Source organism: Bos indicus, chromosome 3 (assembly GCF_029378745.1).
Source record: "Bos indicus isolate NIAB-ARS_2022 breed Sahiwal x Tharparkar chromosome 3, NIAB-ARS_B.indTharparkar_mat_pri_1.0, whole genome shotgun sequence".
Classification (NCBI taxonomy): Eukaryota; Metazoa; Chordata; class Mammalia; order Artiodactyla; family Bovidae; genus Bos; species Bos indicus.
The window spans coordinates 27636409-27656234 of record NC_091762.1 but is presented as its reverse complement, the minus strand read 5'-3'; the positions used below and the strand labels follow the sequence as shown (position 1 = coordinate 27656234).

The 19826-nt window shown below is 41.0% G+C and overlaps 1 protein-coding gene across 3 annotated transcripts in view; it reads left to right on the top strand.

Moving 5' to 3' along the window:
* Positions 1–19301, top strand: part of SLC22A15 (solute carrier family 22 member 15) — a 110756-nt gene extending 91455 nt beyond the window's left edge. Inside the window, exons 9-12 of one of the 3 annotated variants that reach the window (XR_011565732.1) lie at positions 5753–5873; positions 7377–7453; positions 10064–10252; positions 10794–19301. Coding sequence is in view for 2 of the 3 variants with exons in the window: in XM_019956743.2 (XP_019812302.2) it covers positions 5753–5873; positions 7377–7449; positions 10064–10252; positions 10794–10883 (473 nt within the window). In the remaining variant the exon portion in view is untranslated. Of the gene's footprint in view, positions 1–5752; positions 5874–7376; positions 7454–9391; positions 10253–10793 lie in introns of those variants that run through there. The other 2 variants (XM_019956743.2, XM_070785861.1) reach the window with 2 other exon arrangements.
* Positions 19302–19826: the final 525 nt, after the last annotated feature.

Here is a 19826-nt window from a genome sequence, read left to right as displayed (position 1 = left end):
ACCCAGCAATCCCACTGCTGGACATTTACCCTGAGAAAACCACAATTCTAAAAGACACATGTACCCCAGTGTTCACTACAGCATTATTTACAATAGCCAGGACATGAAAGCAACCTAGATGTCCATCAACAAATGAATGGATAAAGAAGTTGTGGTACATATATACAATAGAATATTACCCAGCCATAAGACGGGACAAATTTGAGTCAGCACTAGTGAGACGGATGTACCTAGATCCTGTGATACAGAATGAAGTAAGTCAAAAAGAGAAAAAAAAAAATCATATATTAATGCTTATATATAGAATCTGGAAAAAGTGGTGCTGATGAACCTATTTGAGGGCAGCAATAGAGACACAAACAGAGAACAGACTTGTGGACACAGCGGGGAAAGAGGGAGGCACAGAGAGTAGCGCTGAAATGCATGCGTTTCCACGTGTGAAACAGATGCTGTGCTCTGCCCAGTTGCTCAGTCGTGTCCGACTCTTTGCCACCCCATGGATTGCAGCCTGCCAGGCTCCACTGTCCTTGGGAATTCTCCAGGCAAGAATACTGGAGTGGTAATTTGCCATATGAGGCAGGAAGCTCAACATGGTGCTCTGTGACGATCAACCTAGAAGGGTGGGGTGGGGTGGGGTGGGGGGTGGGAGAGAGGCTCAGGAGGGAAGGGACATGTGTGTACTATGGCTGATTTATGTTGACGTAAGACAGAAACCACCACAGCATTGTAAAGCAGCTATCCTCCAATTAAAGATTTTTAAAAATGAATAAAAAGACAATAGTATGGTGCAAATGCAAGCGGAAAAAAACTCACAGCAACTAGAAGTCTCCTTAGCCTGATAAAAGAAAACCTGTAGCTAACATCACATTTAATGGTGAAAAGCTAAATTATCGTTCCCTAAGATCAGGGGAAAAGGCAAGGATTGCCACTTCTTTGGAGCATTTTACTGAAATTACGGAAATAGCTAGCGAATACAGTGAGGCAATTAAAAAGAAATTAGGGGGATCCAAACTGAAAACAAAGAAGTAAAATTGTCTTTATTCGTAAGACTACATGATTGTCTCCATAGAAAATACTAAAAAAAAAATCTTTTAGAATAAATAAATGAATTTAGCGGTCTTTGGTGCGGTTTTATTTGTGTATGTTCGCAATAAACACAGAGAAGGCACTGGCAACCCACTCCAGAAGTCTTGCCTGGAGAATCCCAGGGACGGGAGAGCCTGGTGGGCTGCCATCTATGGGGTTGCATAGAGTCGGACACGACTGATGCGACTTAGCAGCAGCAGCAGCAATAAACAAAAAATTGGAACAAAACAAGGCTATTTAAAAAAAATAAAAATATTAAATATCTAGGAATAGAATTTTTAAAATATGTATAAAACCTATATAAAACTATAAAATATAAAACATTGGGAGAAATTGAAGAAGACTAAATAAATGAATTGGTGGTAATGGTAATAATAAAATAAATGAAGAGTTTACCATACTCAAGGATCAGGAAATACTATGTAAGATGTCAAGTTCTCCCCACGTCAATTTATCTTCAGCACAATCCCAGTGAAATATTTATCAGGCTTCTTTTTGTTGATACATAGTAACAAGTTCAGAGAAGGCTATGGCACCCCACTCCAGTGCCCTTGCCTGGAAAATCCCATGGATGGAGGAACCTGGTGGGCTGCAGTCCATTGGGTCGCTGAGGGTCGGACACAACTGAGCGACTTTACTTTCACTTTTCACTTTCATGCATTGGAGAAGGAAATGGCAACCCACTCCAGTGTTCTTGCCTGGAGAGTCCCAGGGACGGGGGAGCCTGCTGTCTATGGGGTTGCACAGAGTCAGACACGACTGAAGTGACTAGCAGCAGCAGTGACAAGTTAATACTAAAATTTCTATGGAAATGCAAATTATATCCAAAACAATTTTTTATCAAGAAAAATTAAGTTGGAGGATTTTATCCTACCTGATTTTGAAACTTATTATAAATTTGTATTAATCAAGACAACATGGGGGGTTCCCTGGTGGTCCAGTGGTTAAGCTTTAGTCCTTTCTCTTCAGTAGCCAGGGTTCAACCCCTAATTGGGGAACTAAGATCCCACAAACTACGGAGTGTGGCCTAAAAACAAGAAAAAGAAAAAAAAAAAAACAAAACCAGTAAGTATGGTATTGGCATAAGAGTGAATGTATAGGACTTCCTAAATACCCAGTGGAAGCAGAAGCATAGATCCACGAAAGGACTTTGATAAAAATGTTCATAGTATATAATAGTTCCCAAATGCGCCCCAGCTGAGGAATGGATAAACAAATTGTGATATATCCATACAAAGAATTACTCACCAACAACAAAGGAAGACATTAAAACCTTCTGATACATACAGGGTCGTGGATGAATTTCAGAAGCATTAGAGCTCTCTGATAAATTTTTAACATATTCACAAAATAGATTTTTAGCATATTCACAAATAGTAGAAATTTACTGTAATCGCCCAGTGAATTAAGTGGATGATAAAGTTGAACTTTTACTCTTTGGGTCAGTGCAATGTGACTATAATATACTGAGATATGTATTCTGGTGACCCCAACGGACTCTGAGAAAACTTCAGATAACTAGTTCTGAAAATGACATCCTTAGTAGCTACATCATTGGAATTAACTTAAAGCCTTTTAAGTTCATTACTTTGAAGGATATAAGTGTTTTGAAAATTCTGTTTTTTCCCTCACAAAGATAATTGAGCTTAAGTTTTCCTTTTAAAACACTCTTTTTTCTCAACAGTCACTTTGAACATTTATAAATAGCCAATAATATATTATTTCATTTTTGGATAAAGAACCAAGGTCAGAAATCCAGGGAACCAGCCCAGTGGCTGCAAAGCCTACCTCATCATTGGCTCATGATGACCAACAGCCCAGCAGCTCCACAGGGGAAAGGCTAAGAAATCATTTTGTAGTAATCAGAGCTGTCTCAAATTGACATGAGCTACTCTGGGGAAAGTGAGCTTCCCCACGTTCAAGTGGCCACTGCAGACTCCATTGGCAGGAACATAGAGGGGAAGTTTCAAGCAGCAGATGAGGTGTCGGGCTGATGGGAGCACTCTGTGGGTATGTGGCTGGAGCCGGGCTCCCCAGATGAACCGTGGCTGGAAGTGTCCTGAACCTTGCCAGGGAGACATCTTTCAGCTTGGGGTCTTGTGGGTGTTTAGATGTCACCTGCTGTGACATATTATATGAATTTAATTTTCAGGATGACAATCCCCTAACCTGTTTTAAAGATGTAGAGTGTCTCCAGCTCTGTTCTGAAAGATGCCGTCCTGTGTGGGTTGAAAACAGTCCCAAAGATCATTTGCAATCAAGCAAATGTGCACATTTCTGTTTGCTTCAGTGCCACTCAAGACACTTCCTGACTCCCCCGGTTTCCTGAAAAATCACTGATGAATTTAATTTGCCCTCATTATTGGTTTACTTGAATTTTTTATATATCAAAGTCCCAGTCCTATACCTTGAACATGATTGTTTTTCCAGAAGCAAGCACCTCATGGCTTGAAATAATATATTCAGTACTTAAAATCGCTGACATAGTCTTCCAAATGGCCTGGCAGAAGAGAAGCAGGCCCCAGATGGTCGAGTTTGGCAGTGCTGGGCCACTGCATTCAGAACATCATCTTTAGAATGCCATCTTTAAAGTAGATGAAGATTTATTTCATAGTCAAGCTGGGAATGTGAAACTTGTATTTTGGAATGGGGTGTATTATGTGCCTCCCTCTTCAGATGTCTTCACTTAAATTAATCCCGGTCCTAGTCTTTACACTTATCCATTCATTAAATATTTAGTGAGCACCTCTGTGCCTCAGACTATGGGAGGTGCCATGAGGGAAACAGACACAAACAAAGCCTTGGCCTCAGAGAAGTCCAAATATATTTGGGGCAGACAAACTGGAAAAGTAAGCAACTACAAGAGAGTGTCTGAAACATGCCAGTGGCGCGGACTGGGGAATAGGGGCCATGAAAGTCAAGGGCAGGAGAGGATATTGCATTTGAGTTATTTAAGGGAAGAGTGGTTTTGATGAACCACGTATGCAGTCCCAAGGAAGGGACAGGCATGTTCTATTACACAGAAATGTCAAGGAGAATGAGAAGCAATTACTTTGGTGATCAGGACATTGCTGTTGACCTTCAAGAATAGGAGTTTCAGGAGAGGATGGTATTGGAAGCCACATTGTAGTGAGTCACAAGGCAGATGCATTTGAGGAAAGGGAGGGTCAGTCACTCAGGTCAGTCACTCATTGCAGATGTTTGATTGTGAAGTGAGGAAAAGTGCAATAGAGCCAATGAGAATTTTGGGTATTTTTGTAGAAGGAGAAATGTGTTATTTTGAAGGTGGAGGCTAGTGGATTGCTGAAGGGAAGAAGTTAAATATTTTTGAGGAATAATTACATTGTAAGATCCCAGAGAAGATAGTTATTAATAAAAAGAAAGAACCACTGGACAATTGATAGCATTTTAGATAGGGAAATGAACTGGCATAAACTGTATTTTTGCATTGTGTGTTTAAAGAAAAAGGTTACATTAGGAAACTCAAGTATCATTATTGATTAGTAATCCAAGTAAGAAGCTGGGGAGGAGGAAGGATGAAAAGTAGTTCCATATTTAGAATCTTGTTCTTTAAGGAACATTAATGTATACCTTCTGGTAATAGTTTAGTGGGGTTATTACTTATCTTTGCAATGGAATGCCAAGGAATACAAACTGAAGATTGGAGTTTGGGGAAATTTACTCCTCTCATGTATCAGGGCTTCTCGTGCTGATCATTGATTGTTGAATGAGGTTGGGAAGAAAGGAGAGGCAGGTAATACCCATATAGGTAGAACTCACGACTTCTGTGCCACTCACTCGACTCCAGTACAGACGTTTTCAGGGAGCTCTGTCGTTCAGGAGTGAGTGCAGGTTTTTTTTTTTTTTTTTTTTAATCTAATTGACATATAGTTCATTTACAATGTTGTGTTCATTTCTGCTGTATAGCAAAGTGACTCAGTTATACGTATATATTCTTCTTCACATTCTTTTCCGTTGTGGTTTATCACAGGATATTGGATACAGCGCCCTGTGCTGTAGAGTAGGACCTTGTTGTGTATCCATCCTCTGTGTAATTGTCTGCATCTGCTAATCCCTAACACGCTGGGAGACTGAGCACACACACAGTCCCGAACTCCCAGGTTCTCCCTCCCCCACCCCCATCCCGGGAAACCACAAGTCTGTTCTCTCTATGTGAGCCTGGTTCTGTTTTGTAGGTATGTTCATTTGTGTCATATTTTAGATTCCGCATGTAAGTGACATCATAGGGTATTCGTCTTTGTCTGACTTAGTATGATCGTCTCCAGGTCCACCCTATTGCTGCAAATGGCATTTTTTATGACAAAGTAATATTCCATTGTATATGTAAACACACACACACACACACACACACACATATATATCTTCTTTATCCACTCATCTGTCAATGGACATTTAGGTTGTGTAGGTTTAATCACCCATCATGATAGCCACTGTGAAAGATTTCCTGGGGCTGGCCAAAATGCTGAGAAATATTTTTTTGTGCCGTTTGAGATGACTAAACCTTTTGCATGTGTGTCTAGTTATACGACCTCTCTGCTACTTGAGATCACCATGAATGTCTCTTACTCCTTCAGAATTAAGTGTGTCATTCAGAGGGATTTTTCTCCACCGAAGACCTCACAGGTATGCAACTTGTCTTCCTCAGACACAGGTGTGTTTGCAGTGGTGAACAGCCATTCCTTGTCCCTGCTGGGAAAGCTGACCATCAGCGCTGCCTTCAACATTGTGTACATCTACACCTCGGAGCTATACCCCACAGTCATCAGGTACGCCTTGCCCTCAGCCTCCGCCTTCACATTTCCTGCATTTTGCTGTAGATTTTTGCATTGACAGAGGCACGGTCCTCACTTCTAGAGCACAGTCGGTGGGGGCCAGAAGCAACGCAGTAAGCAGTCATGAACCCAGGGCCTGTGGAGGCTCAGTCTTGCCCTACTAGCTGAGGAAAATGTTGCTTTATCTTTGGCTGAATTCCCTGTCCGTCTTGTGAGAGAATTACTCTACACTAAGTGTATCCCATCACCCGAATAGCGCTCGTATGTTGTTTTTATTTCAGTCACTTGAGTGACTCAGACACCCCTCCCTCCTGTGCCAGGCACGCAGTGGACCAGAGAACAAGGTCCCTGTTATCATAGAATCTGTATTTTAGCACAAAATACACATATTTCAAAAGAGATAATCCTTTATAGTTATAAGTGAATATTATATTTACATGTTAAAAGTAGTTTTTAATGACAAGGACATGCTTATATCAAAAATAACATATTCAAAAACAAACCAAGAAAAGCCTCAACATATTTCTTTCCAAGTTTCCCCTCATAAAATAAATTTGAAAACAAGAAACCAAACCTAATTTGAAGGGCAGAGATGCAGCTTAGTCTTTGCAGAACTGGCTCTGTGTGCTGGGTCTTGGTTCCCTATTTAGCATTTTCCCAATCTTTTTTGAGGATCATTCCAAGTGGACTCCATACAAGAAGACTAATGGTTCTGTCTACCTTTTTCCCAGTAAGAGATCAGATTGCCCACAATTGGCTTGTCATTCCCTGGTTATTCCCAGAAACTGCCTTCTCTGGCTATTCCCTATAAAACTAGGATGGCCATTTGGTTCCAAACTGGGACACTTTTCAGAGTGAAAGTGGACTTGTTAACAATTCAGCTGGGATAACAGAGTGCTGTATGATCACACTACTTATAATCATTATCATTTTCATTTCCTCCCTGCTCCTTAATACCCACACTCCCAGAAAGGTAATGTTCTTGGTTTCCTGAGAAAATATGTTCAGCCAGTTCCTATTTATATGCCTGATCCTTCTGTAGCTAATTAGTTGAGTTTAAAAGAATGGACAGACTTTTCAGACCATAAAGCCTTGGCTTTTCTTTGACTATTTGAACTAATAGGAGACCTAAAACATGAGAACATTTAACAAGAAATATTCACATGCTTGTTTTTTCACCAGCCTCTATAGCTGCACTGTCCAACCTTGCATGTAGCTATGTAAGTTTAAATTAATTAAAAGTGCAGTTCCTCATTCTTACTCACATTGAGCATTGAGTAGCTGCATGTGTCTGGGGGCTTCCATGCTGGACAGGGAACTTACAGAACATTTTCAGCATCATAGAAAGTTCTAATGGGCAGTACTGCTTATAGTATCCTGTACTTCCACTTTGGGATTTGTTATTCCGAGCCCACTATCCCTTAGAGCCTTAAAATTGTCCCCCTAGAACTTACTGGTTTTTTTTTTTTGTTTTTTGCTTTTTCTCATACCTTACAGGAATGTTGGGCTTGGAACTTGCTCCATGTTCTCCCGAGTTGGTGGGATCATTGCTCCCTTCATCCCCTCACTGGTTGGTTTGTACCTCCTAGTTTTGTCTTTCTTGATTCTCTGCTTTGTAAATGTTTGTGCTCTTGAGTAGAAAGAGGCAGCAAGCAGCTGCCATTGAAGATGAGCCGATGCAAATGAGAACCTTGTGCCTTTTAGATTAAGGATCTGTCAGTGCAGATGGACACTTCCCAGGGGTTGACTGTGTTCATTGCAGTCAGCTGATACCAACCTGAACCCTCCTGTCCCTATTTGTAAGTTAGCAGATTAGTGAGCATTTCTGAAGTTTCTGTTGTGTGCTGGGCTCTGTGCTAAGCCTCTTACATATATCGTCTCATGCAGTCTTCACCATAACCTTATGTGCTATGCGTTGGTACCCTGTATTAATAATGAGGAGAACAAAGCACACCACTTGGAAAAGAAAGTTACAAGAGAAATGTGTGAAAGGGAGATATGAATAGTGTAAATTCCATCCCATCTTCAAGTGTCCATGTTCTGCGAAAGATCCCATGGAGCCCCCCGGGCACGTCTCTGTTGGTCTTCTCTAGGACTTTCCCAGCCAAGACTTATTGAAACGTGACTAGGTTTGATGTGAGGCTGTGAGCCTGTTCTATAGACAACCACTCATCACTCAGGCTACGACTCACCACACCCTAGTATAGGATATTTCTGAAGTGCCATTGTAGCCTTTTCTTTTCTTGAGGAAGCAGGATATACTTCCTTTTTCTGAGTATCTCTGATACTGAGTCCAAGCTTTCTCTGTTTGCTGAGTGACAGGCCAGTCAACCACTAATGTCTCAACAGAACCATCTTGTCAGAGTCTGAATGCTAGGTTCTTTCATAGAACACAGAGTCGGAGGAGGTGAAGAAATAAAATAAAAAGGCCATTAATCTTGCAAATATCTCCCAGAATGGCCAGCCTGGAGAGGGGATGTGATAATCTCTTCTTTCTTGCAGCAGTTCACAGGTGGCCAGGGTCAGATTATCTTTCTGTGAGTTGAAGAATGGCACTTTAACCCTCAAGCATGGTTCTTTGTGTGCTATGTGTGTGCTAAGTTGCTTCAGTCGTGTCTGACTCTTTGCCACCCTATGGACCATAGCCCACCAGGCTTCTCTGTCCTTGGATTTCTCCAGGCAAGAACACTGGAGTGAGTAGCCATCCCCTTCTCCAGGGGATCTTCCCGACTCAGGGATCGAACCTGTGTCTCTTATGTCTCCTGCATTGGCAGGCAGGTTCCTTACCACTAGCGCCGCCTGAGAAGCCCAAGGTTCTCTGAGGCAGGCCATTATGTATGATTATAATGACAAAAGCAATGAAAAGCAAGTCAAAGAAACAGATCCAACATGAAGTAAGAATTGACTCTTCCCTGAGACATCTCTCCATGTTTCACACTCAATTTTAGATCACAAGACCCTTTGTATAGGTCTTACTAGTTCCAGTCTGCAAAATGTGTCCAACATTAGGTGTTTATCATTAAAGATACCCTGTTTTGGATGGCTGTCCTAGAACGTTATAAAACCCAACATGGTGTTTCCCCCTGAGTCCGGCTAAGTTGAGAAGAGGCGAGTGTTCCCCTTGGTTCAATCACACACCTGCAGTGTGGTCACGTGTTTGCATGCAGAGGGCCGGAGTCCCCCTCTCCTCCTCCCCTTACCTCCCTCTCCTCCCCCATCATGTCATCACCTTTGAAAAATCAGGAAAAGATGACCAAAGCAGACATTCTAACTAGCCACAGAATTTAGAAGCCCAAACCAGAGATGACAAAACTAGGTGGTTCCCATGCAGGAATTTAGGAATGATAATCAGTTCAGGAATCTCCTGGAGCCCAGTCCTGCAAGGACCATAGTATTATCTTTGAAATGATATGTTTGTATTTAAATTTTCCTGAGAATGTCTTTTGGATCAGCCTGCTAGCATATCAAAACCACATGTGTAGGTTTCTCTAGGCTTTTCTCTTCCTTTTCAGGGCGTTCAGTTCAGTTCAGATGCTCAGTCGTGTCCGACTCTTTGCGACTCCATGGACTGCAGCACGCCGGGCTTCCCTGTCCATCACCAACTCCCGGAGTTTACTCAAACTCCTGTCCATTGAACAGCAAGGAGATCCAACCAGTCCATCCTAAAGGAAATCAGTCCTGAATATTTAAGGGTGTTTACACCTTTAACCCCCAAGCCTCTCAGTTCTGGTGCTTAGGGAATCAGCACACGTGTATGAGACTGTTTGGCCAGTTGCAGGGTTGGGAACTTTAGAAGTCATTTGCAGTGTTGCCTGCATGTGGAGATCACCGTGTCCCAGGCCACTCGCCTCAAGTGGGAGCTGAGTGTCTGGCTCACCCTGGCCATGTGTCTACGCTGCCCCTACCACAGCCCCCACCCGAGCATGAAACAGTCTGCTGCTTCTGCTCCACAGCCAGCAGTCCTTTTTATCTGCTCAGTTGCATCACTGTGCCTGAGGACTGGCTCTGGTTTCCCCCGGTAATTCTCTATGGGAAGAGAAGGAAGGCTGCGTGGTGTATTCTAGTGGGAAAGCAGGACTTGGACAGTAAGCGTGGCAGGTCCTTAGTCATGAGTGCTGATGTCACCTGCCAGGAAACTAACGCTGAGCTTCTGTTTGTTTTCATTCCGCTCCCTGTCCCCACAGAAGTATGTGCAGTGGTCTTTACCCTTCATTGTCTTCGGAGCCACAGGGCTGACCTCAGGCCTCCTGAGTTTATTATTGCCAGAAACCCTTAACAGCCCATTGCTGGAGACATTTTCTGACCTTCAAGTATACTCATATCGGAGGCTAGGGGAGGAAGCATTATCTTTACAGACCTTGGATCCCCCTCAGGTATGACACAATTGTTCTTATCATTCTGCTTTACTACATGATGACAGTTTTGGGGGTAATAAAAAGAAAGAATGTCTGGTTAGAGTAATGTGTGTGTGCTCAGTCACATGGGCTTTGCAGCCCCACAGGCTGTAGCCTGCCAGGCTCCTCTGTTTCTCAGGCAAGAATACTGGGATTTCTCAGGCAACAATACTGGAGTGGGTTGCCATTTCCTTCTCCAGGGGATTTTCCCAACCCAGGGATCCAACCTGCATCTCCTACATTGGCAGGCAAATTCTTTACCACTGGGCCACCTGGAAAGCCACCTGGTTAGAGTAATAGAACTGAGCAAAAATGCTGGAAAACAAAGGTGGGATCCAATTGCAGCTAATTTTCAGGGAAATAAAGATGATTCCTTAGCTTTCTTAGAACACTTAAGGGACTAATCCTTAGGGGAATAAATATCATCAGAGTACCTTTGTCAGTTGAATGCTAGACAGTAATTTAATTTTAGAGATGTCATGACACCATTTCCCTACCCGTTTCTTCTCTCCTGCTTTAGTCTGTGGACAAGGAGAGCCCTTTAGGGAGCGAGAGTGATGAAGAGGAAGAGTTTTACGATGCTGATGAGGAGACTCAGATGATCAAATGAGGAGTCCCAGGTTCCTCCTCAGAAGCAGAGGGTCATCTTCCGTGCCTCTGTCAAGGGCAGGTGCTCCTGGGAAATTGCAGAGAGCTGTGGAAAGAAAGGCTTGAACAAACTGAAGGTACTCAGTGTGGCCTGATGTTTTATAGGCACCAAGGAAGTTGGAGAAGAGATTTCCATGAACAGGACATCACTGAGTGAAAAGCTATTAACTTGCCTACAGTTGAGATATAGTGCAGAATCATGACCTTTGGCCAGATTGCTCAATTCTGCATGCCAGAGTGATAAACTCAGTTGTTTCTAGAAGTTTGATTATGTTGCCGTTCAACTTCATTGTGACCTAAAGGCAAATATGTAAAATTTCTTCTCACCATTAAGATGGAATCTGTGCATCAGCTTTGACATCTGCCTGTCTCGATTGCTTCTCATCAGGAATCTTTGGAGGCAAGTTGATGTTAGCATTCCATTCATTTTTGTGCCAGAAGAAAAGCATTGAGAGATCGTTTGTATGACCTGAGGCCCTCCAGCTGTACCCCAAGAGATGAAATCTGGGCCCTCAGCTTGGCCCCTGGTTCAGTGACTGGTTCCAGCTCCTCGTGTTAATCCGACAGATGACCCTCTAGAAAAAATCCAGCTGCACCAAAGTAATGTTCAGAGTCCAAGGTGTGGCTGCACCCCCGCCCCCCACACCCAGCAGCTCCCTTTGATACTCAAATTTCCATCTCAGATTCTAGTACCAGCGAAACTTCCAAACATGCCCAGTAAATGATGACGTTTTATAGAGGGGAAGGGCAGTTAAAAAGTGACATGTTGAGCCCTTTTGTTGAGCCCTAGGATGTTTGAAGGGGAGAAAAAAGATGCCATTTTTAATAAGGAAGAAAAGAAAGTTACCTTTCACAATTTTCTGTTTGTTTTGTCTTCAGTGTTGTGCAAGGAGGAACTTTGGCAACCTTTAAGGACTGGAACTCATTTAGTCCTAGGTCAGCCCCAGCCTGTTTAGTTTAGCTAGAATGGAAGGCACAGGAGTTTCCTAGGAAATGTTGGTTTTCGTTAAGAACCACTGGCTTTCAAATAAAATCAGTCATACTCTGTTTCCTCAAATCATGTGCTGGAAGTGTTTCCTGTGAAACTCCAGTGTTATCTCAAAAAGAAGTGTTATCTTGGAGTCAACAAGCTTGGACCGCATTGCTTTAGGTCAGTTTCCCAACTGGGACTGTTTCTGTGTTTTCAGAATTTCCGTTTCTGCTAATCTCTTGGAGAAAAAGAAATTTCATTAGAAATAAAAGTCATCACTGTGTCTGTGTCTGGAAATCTTGGAGGACTCACCTCGAATCAGCTCCAACCCTCTCCTGTCTTCTTCCATTTACTTCTTGGTTTGTACTATACTAGCCTGTACCTTTGTATTTGTTAAAGTGTTTTATATCCTTCATGCCCTTAATGTATTGGGCTCTTTATAAATAGGAAGCATCTCTACTACTGTTTATTTCTCTCCGCTGTGCCCAGAACACACTATGTATTGCTGTTTCTAGCCATCAAGGAAGTTGTAGAACTCCTGCCAGTATCGCTTTTGTCCATCACAGGCAAATCTGCCCCAAACCCCCAGACTGTGGAATCTTGGCATCTTTCTCTGGGAAATGGAGACCCTGCCCACCATCAAGAGAAGAAGAAAGGAAGAACTTAAAAGGACACTTAGAAGCTCTTTGTTGTGACGTTAAATGGAAAACAACAAGCTAACATTTGGTCGTTCTTGGCTGGTTGTCAGCCTCTTTGCATTATAAGAGTAATGACCCCATTATCAAAAAATGTGGAAACTAGAAGTTAAAAAAATGTACTACTCATAGACTCAACACCCAGAGTCAGCCAGTGTTGTGGCTTTGTTCTCTTTGAAGACCAACTGGTAACCCATCTTTTTTGTTGGTACTGGGGTTCCCTCTGCCTCTGACTAGATAAATAAGGATTCCATTAGTTCTGTCCCTAAGTATTCTCTTTTTCCAACTCTAGGATAGAAGAAGGGAGGGAAGGAAACACAGTTTGAACACATGTTGCTAAGGCTGGACTACCAGCTGCTCGTGTCAGATGTGCCACTAAATTTCTTTAGTGTTTCTTTCTTGATGGTCTTTTGGCAAAGTTTAATAATTTGCCTTTTATAAAAACAGATTTTTTTTTCCTTTTGGTGTTAACTGTTGAAAAATAGTGATTGTGGAGATTTTGCACATGAGTACATTTGTGTTGATTAAATTATTGGAAAACTCTTAATTTATAGATAACATATGTTGTTTGTGCAGATGATTTGTAAAAGGTTTCCTTTCAAATGTCTGTATTGTATTCAAAATTAAATTTCTTTTCTCCAGAAAAGCAACAAGAAAAATGTAAGACACATGAGAAATCCCAGGGCTTCCAGCATCTAAGGTCTTATCAACAGCTTGTCCAGAACTTAGGCACCACACAGATGTCTTGAAAGAAACTGTACTATAGTTTTCTGATCAGTGGGTTAAAAACCACTGCCCATTGAAAATGCAATATTTGTCATTTGGCTGATTTCAAGTGATAACAGACATTCTTTAGTATCTAAAAATAAAGAAAAAAACACAAATACAGTAAGTAAGAAGCAAATAAATGTTCCTGGGACACTGCCCAAATAAATTTGATCCAGACAAGTATTTTTATAGAGGTCAAATTGATAAAGATACTTCTAATAGATTTATATTCTTAACAAAACATTGCAATAATTCTCTCTACTAAACCAGAATTAAAATGTAGCTTTCTAATAGAACTGACTCCTCCATTACAATTTTTTATTAGCTCATTAGTTCTTAAATTGGACATCTATATTTTTTATTAGATAATTCTTAAATTGGACATCTATAAAGGATTTTTTTCAGTAAATAAAATGCAGTTTTTTTGGCTTGTGAATTTGATAGAGAATTGTAAAACATAGGCTTTTCTTTTGTTCTTACAGAATATGTCAGGATGTATATAGTAGCATCTTTGACAAATGGAACAAATATAGAATATGCTAGAAACTATGGGTGGTTTGTGGGACAGGGGCTATAGCAAGTTTAAGGAGTTGGTGGAAACAGAAGATAACTGTAAAAATATATCTAGGAGAAAAATGCAAAGATAGGGCATGGTTAGAAAATTTATCTGTGTAGTATATTAGACCTTATAGTCATCTCAATAGATGTTCTTAGTTGCTCAGTTGTGTCCGACTCTTTGCGACTCCATGGACTGTAGCCCACCAGACTCCTCTGTCCATGGGGATTCTCCAGGTAAGAATTCTGGAGTGGGTTGCCATGCCCTCCTCCAGGGAATCTTCCCATCCCAGGGACTGAACCCAGGTCTCCCACATTGCAGGCAGATTCTTTACCATCTGAGCCACCAAGGAAGCCCAACTCAATAGATACATGAAGATTATTTGGCAAAATTCAACACCTATTTAAAATAAAAGCTACTAGCAGATAAGGAATAAAAAGAAACTTCCTTCTCAGGATAAGGGATATCGTAGTACATAAGGTTAATTGGGACATAAGATCTCATCACCTTCCCAGAACTTTGGCCTTCAGACTTTACTGATAATGACCACAATAACAAATGGATTCTTTCTCTTCCCTCTTCTTCCACCTCTTTCTAATCTCTGTCTCTGTTTTGCTCTTTCTTCTTGCCTTACAAATGCCTACTAGATGAAAATATTTAAAATGCATTAAAATATGTATATAAAACTTTCATGAAACATGTTTATTCTTAAGATAGCATATATTCTGTCCCACTTTGTTTTTTAAAATGCCATTTGTGATCCCCTAAACCAATTCCCACTCTAGTGCTCTTGCCTGGAAAATCCCATGGACAGAGGAGCCTGGTAGGCTGCCGTCCATGGGGTTGCAAAGAGTCGGACACGACTGAGCGACTTCACTTTCACTTTTCCCTTTCATGCATTGGAGAAGGAAATGGCAACCCACTCCAGTGTTCTTGCCTGGAGAATCCCAGGGACGGGGGAGCCTGGTGGGCTGCCGTCTCTGGGGTCACACAGAGTCGGACACGACTGAAGCGACTTAGCAGCAGCAGCAGCAGCAAACCAATTTCATGACCTACTATAACATGAAAATCCATGGTTCTTCTCTTGTACTTCTTGTTGTACTGCAGAGGCTTTAAAGCTAAGATGTACATTTCCCAAACACCCTTTGCAGCTAGGCTTCTAGGTGCAATTAAGTTTCCGTCACTCAGATTCAGATGGAATTGAGAATGTGGGAGTGAGGTGGAGGCCGTCCTTGTGGTGGATCATTTTTTCCTACTGGGGTCTACAAAGATGGAGGCATTTGGTTTTGCTGAGGCAGTTTCAGCAGAAATGTTGACAGTCAGGGGCAATACATATTAAAACCTTAATAAGATTTTTTTTTTTTTTACACAGAACCTGGAAAAATAACTCTAGTTAAGGAAAAGTAAAGATTCAAAAATACTCAACAATCCCAAAAATATAAGACAAGCAAGAGACTTGACTTCCCAGATATTAAAACAAAGCTATGGTATGAGTGTAGCAATAGATAAGCAGATCAGTAAAACATAATAGAAATCTCAGAACAAGACAAAGGATATATAACAGTTTGGCATTTTCTGAAGATGGTATGACAACTCAGTGGGGAAAAAAACTGAACTATTCAGTTATTGTTGAGCAACTGTTGGGTTTCCATATCAAAAAATAAAATAAAATTACACCCTTTCTACACACCATAACAAAAAGTCCAAATGAATTGAAGAACTTAATGGAAAAAGGCAAAACTTAAAAAAAAATTATAAAATGATATAGGAGAATGTTCTTATGACCTTGAGGGATAGATGGATTTTTCAGACAGAAAGTAAAAATCACAAATCATTTTTAAGAAGATAGGTTGATATGTTTCACTACGTCTAAATGTAAAACTTCTTTCTATATGACTAGACACACCACAAAATTAAAAGCAAAGCAATAGATTAGGAAAAGAATATTGGCAACTTCTGTAAAAGACAAAGATCAGTATCCAGAATGTAGAAAGAATTAGTGCTGATTAAAAAGAAAAATGAGGAAGCTTATAAAATATATTTTTAGGTAATTTACAGCCTCACTAGAGGATCAGAGAAATGCAAATTGAAACAATGTTAAGTTATTCAAAATCTATTAGATTGGAAGAAAAGAAGAGTTCTAAAACAACGTTTTGAAAATACGAAGAAGAAGGAATTTCTCTACATTCTGATAGAAGTATAAATTTACTTATCAACTAGATTGTCAATAGCCAGTGAGGTTGAAAAATGTAAACATTCTGTGACACAGAGATTCTACTTCTGTATCTATTAATATGTCATGGAAGAGTTTTCAGATATTTTGAAGGAAACCATTTCACGCCGTGCCACACATAGTGCACAAACCTACATATACATGTCCATATGTACATATATGCCACCAATAACTTTCCATTAAATAATACCATCACTAAATGCATTGCACTGTATTTTCTATGCTATTGTATTTTACTTTAAAATGGAAAGAATATTGGTGAAGACACACAAAAGTGATTTTACAATTTATAGGCAAATAAAAGCATGCAGTTGCAAGAAGTAAAGCATAATACCTTTCATATTTACCTTAGTACTTGCCTAGTGTGCTTGTCTGCAAGTAGATATGTACAGAGATGTCCATTATAGTTGTAATGAAACAATGAAATACCTTCAGTAGGGAAATGTATAGATACCATTTTATATTCAGCAAATGGAATTAAATCTGGGACTTCTATGCACTCAGGTGGATGGATGTTCAATGTTGAACCAAATGTTAGCTAATCTTTTCTAGATCAAAGTTATTTCATGGTTAACTTCTTTAGTGAGTGACAGGAATATTTGCCAGTTATTTAGGCCATACTTTACAGTCAAGACTGTTGATATTCTGTTGCAGAAATACAAGTCTCACCATTTTTCCTACCCAAATGAAGAGTTATCCCCCTTCCCTCTACGTCTGAATTTCTCTTGGAAAAGAGTTTGCATCTGTGAAAACATTTAGACCACTTCTTAACCGAGACCCTAGAGCTCTGTAATATAAATCTTAGAAGAGATTAGTCATTTATTGAAAAACATCAGGGGCAGATGTAGCCAAATGAGTATTAAAATAACTTCAGAGGCGCTGTGCATCAGCAGAAGCATGGAGCGTGGCAGAGCCAGGAAGTGAGGTTGTGAAGATGCTATATTCACAGACATTATTTGGGGAATTAAAGTAGAGAAGATGGGAGCCAGTTCTTCTCCACGCTCCTTAAATGCATTGGTTACACAGAACACGTGGCCTTGGATGGACCCATAGGACAGCACCATGAAGATGACCCTCTTCTGGACACATTTGCTCCAGAAAATTTAGAAAAAAAATAAAATAACTTCAGTCTGAACCTTGCAGAACAATTGATTTTGAATAGACTAGACTCTGATGGAATTGCTTTGCTTCAAAATATAACTGGGTGAAATGATTGTGTAAGATAGGTAAAGATGCACACTCAACTTGGAGGTGAATTTAATAATAAATGAATGATTTACCAGTATGTGGGCAGAGCTTCCAGAAACCACAGAAGAGAAGGCAGTATGCAGAAGGAAGCCCATTGATACAGTCTGCACAGGTCAGCCTCCTAGCCCCAGCACAAATTGAGGACGGGATCCACAGAGGTAAACTGTTCAGCACGGGGAAGCATTTGAGAGTTGGTAAATAGTTGTCACATCAGATTAGGGTTTTTAAATGGTAGAAGCCAAAATATGCTTGCTGGTGATGATACAATAAATTCATTTGCTTCCTATAGGTACATTTCACCATGTATAGGGTGTTTGCTTTCCTGTTTGCTATAGCAGGTGGCATGCATCCATCCAGTTATGTAGCAGGATCCAGTTATATGTGTGTGAATGTAACAGAAGAGGGACTGTAACAACAGCGATTCACTTTCAAATAAAATTCTTCCCATACTATGTATTATCATTAATACATTATATTGTAGTTTTCTCTGAATGTGTACTATAACCAAGAGAGAAGACAAAGAGTATTTTGCTTCTACAGGTAGAATAGCAGCAGAATACACTGGTGGTTAGAAATGTCAATCAAACTAACTTTTCCATAAAGATTCCCAAGACTCTTTTAAAAAAAATATTTATTTATTTATTTGTCTGTATTGGGTCTTTGTCACTGCGTGGACTTTTCTCTGGTTGTGGTGAGGAGGTGCTACATTCAATTTGCAATGCCCAAGCCTCTCACTGTAGTGGCTTCTCTTGTTGGGGAGTGGAGGGTCTAGGGCACACAGGCTTCAGCAGTGGCAACACATAGGCTCAGTAATTATGGTTCCCCAGGGCTTCCCTAGTAGCTCAGATGGTAAAGCATCTGACTGCAATGCAGGAGACCTGGGTTCGATCCCTGGGTTGGGAAGATCCCCTGGAGAAGGAAATGGCAACCCACTCCAGTATCCTTGCCTGGAAAATCCCACGGACAGAAGAGCCTGGCAGGCTGTACAGTCCATGGGGTCACAAAGAGTCGGACACGACTGAGCAACTAACACACACAGCTCTAGAGCACAGGCTCAGTAGTTGTGGCCCATGGGCTAGCTGCTCCATGGCATGTGGAATCTTCCCAAATCAGGGATGGAACCGATATCTCCTGCATCGGCCAGCAGATTCTTTACCACTGAGCCGGCAGGGAAGCCTCCAAGACCCTTTTTAGTTTACATAAGTAATTGGATGCTGTATTCGTTTCCTATTTCTGCTGTAACAAAATATCATAAGCTTTAGACAACACGGATTTATTCTATTACATATTTGGAAGTCAGGCAACAAAGTGAATTTTAAGGGGTTAAAATGAAGATGTCAGCAGGGCTGTTTTCCCCCCCTGAGTTTTCCAGGGGAAATCCGTTCCTTTGTCTCCTGCAACTTCTAGACAGTGCAGCGTTCCTCAGGCCTGGCCACAGCACCCCAGCCTCTGCTCCTGTTGTCTGACATGGCCTTCTACTTGCGCCAGTCTTCTGCCTCCTTCTTATTAGTACCTCTGTGGCTACATCAGGCCCTCCCAGATAATTCCAACTCATCTCTCCTTTTCAAGATCCTTATCTGCAAAGTCCCTTTTGCTGTAAAAGGTAACATTCACAGGTTCTGGTGATTAGCATGTGAATATCTTTGGGGCCCAGCAGTCAGCTTATTACAGGTGTCTTAAGTGTGTGTCACTGAAGTTTTCTAAGTGGACAGGACCTGCTGACATCATCAGTGTATACTTGGAAGTTTTATGGGAAAACCTAGTCATTATCAAGATAAGCTGTACTCAGACCATGGGTAACAGCCAAAAATCTACTTTTATTAATGAGTTTATAGACACACTTGGCTAAACCTGAAGTCTCCCAGTTATTGTTTGAAAGAATAAAGTGCTTACAAAAGAATTTAAACCTACTAAGACTTTGTCTCTGAGTTTTATTTGTTGCCGTGTCTTAACTTCCAGTAGTTTTCTTATCAAAAGCAATTGTTCTCTCTACCTTTGTTGTATATTCTTAAGCATTTTGTACTTTTCCGTAATTATAGTATTTATTGTGTACTCTAATAAATGATTATGTCTTCCCTATTAAGCCATGAGCTGTATGAAAACAGGGTACATGTCCATCTTTTTTCCTACTGAATGCCCACCCATAGCACTGGACCCAGTGTGTTATTAGGCATTCAGGTACTTTTTTTTATATTGGAGTATAGCCAATTATAGCCCAGGTGGCATAGTGGTAAAGAACCTCCCTGCCAGCACAGGAGATATGAGAGATGTGGGTTTGATCCCTGGGTTGGGAAGATCTCCTGGAGGAGGGCATGGCAACCCTCTCCAGTATTCTTGCCTGGAGAATTCCATGGACAGAGGAGCTGGTGGGTTATGGTCCGTAGGGTCGCAAAGTTGGATGTGGCTGAAGCGACTTAGCACACGTAGCTGATTAA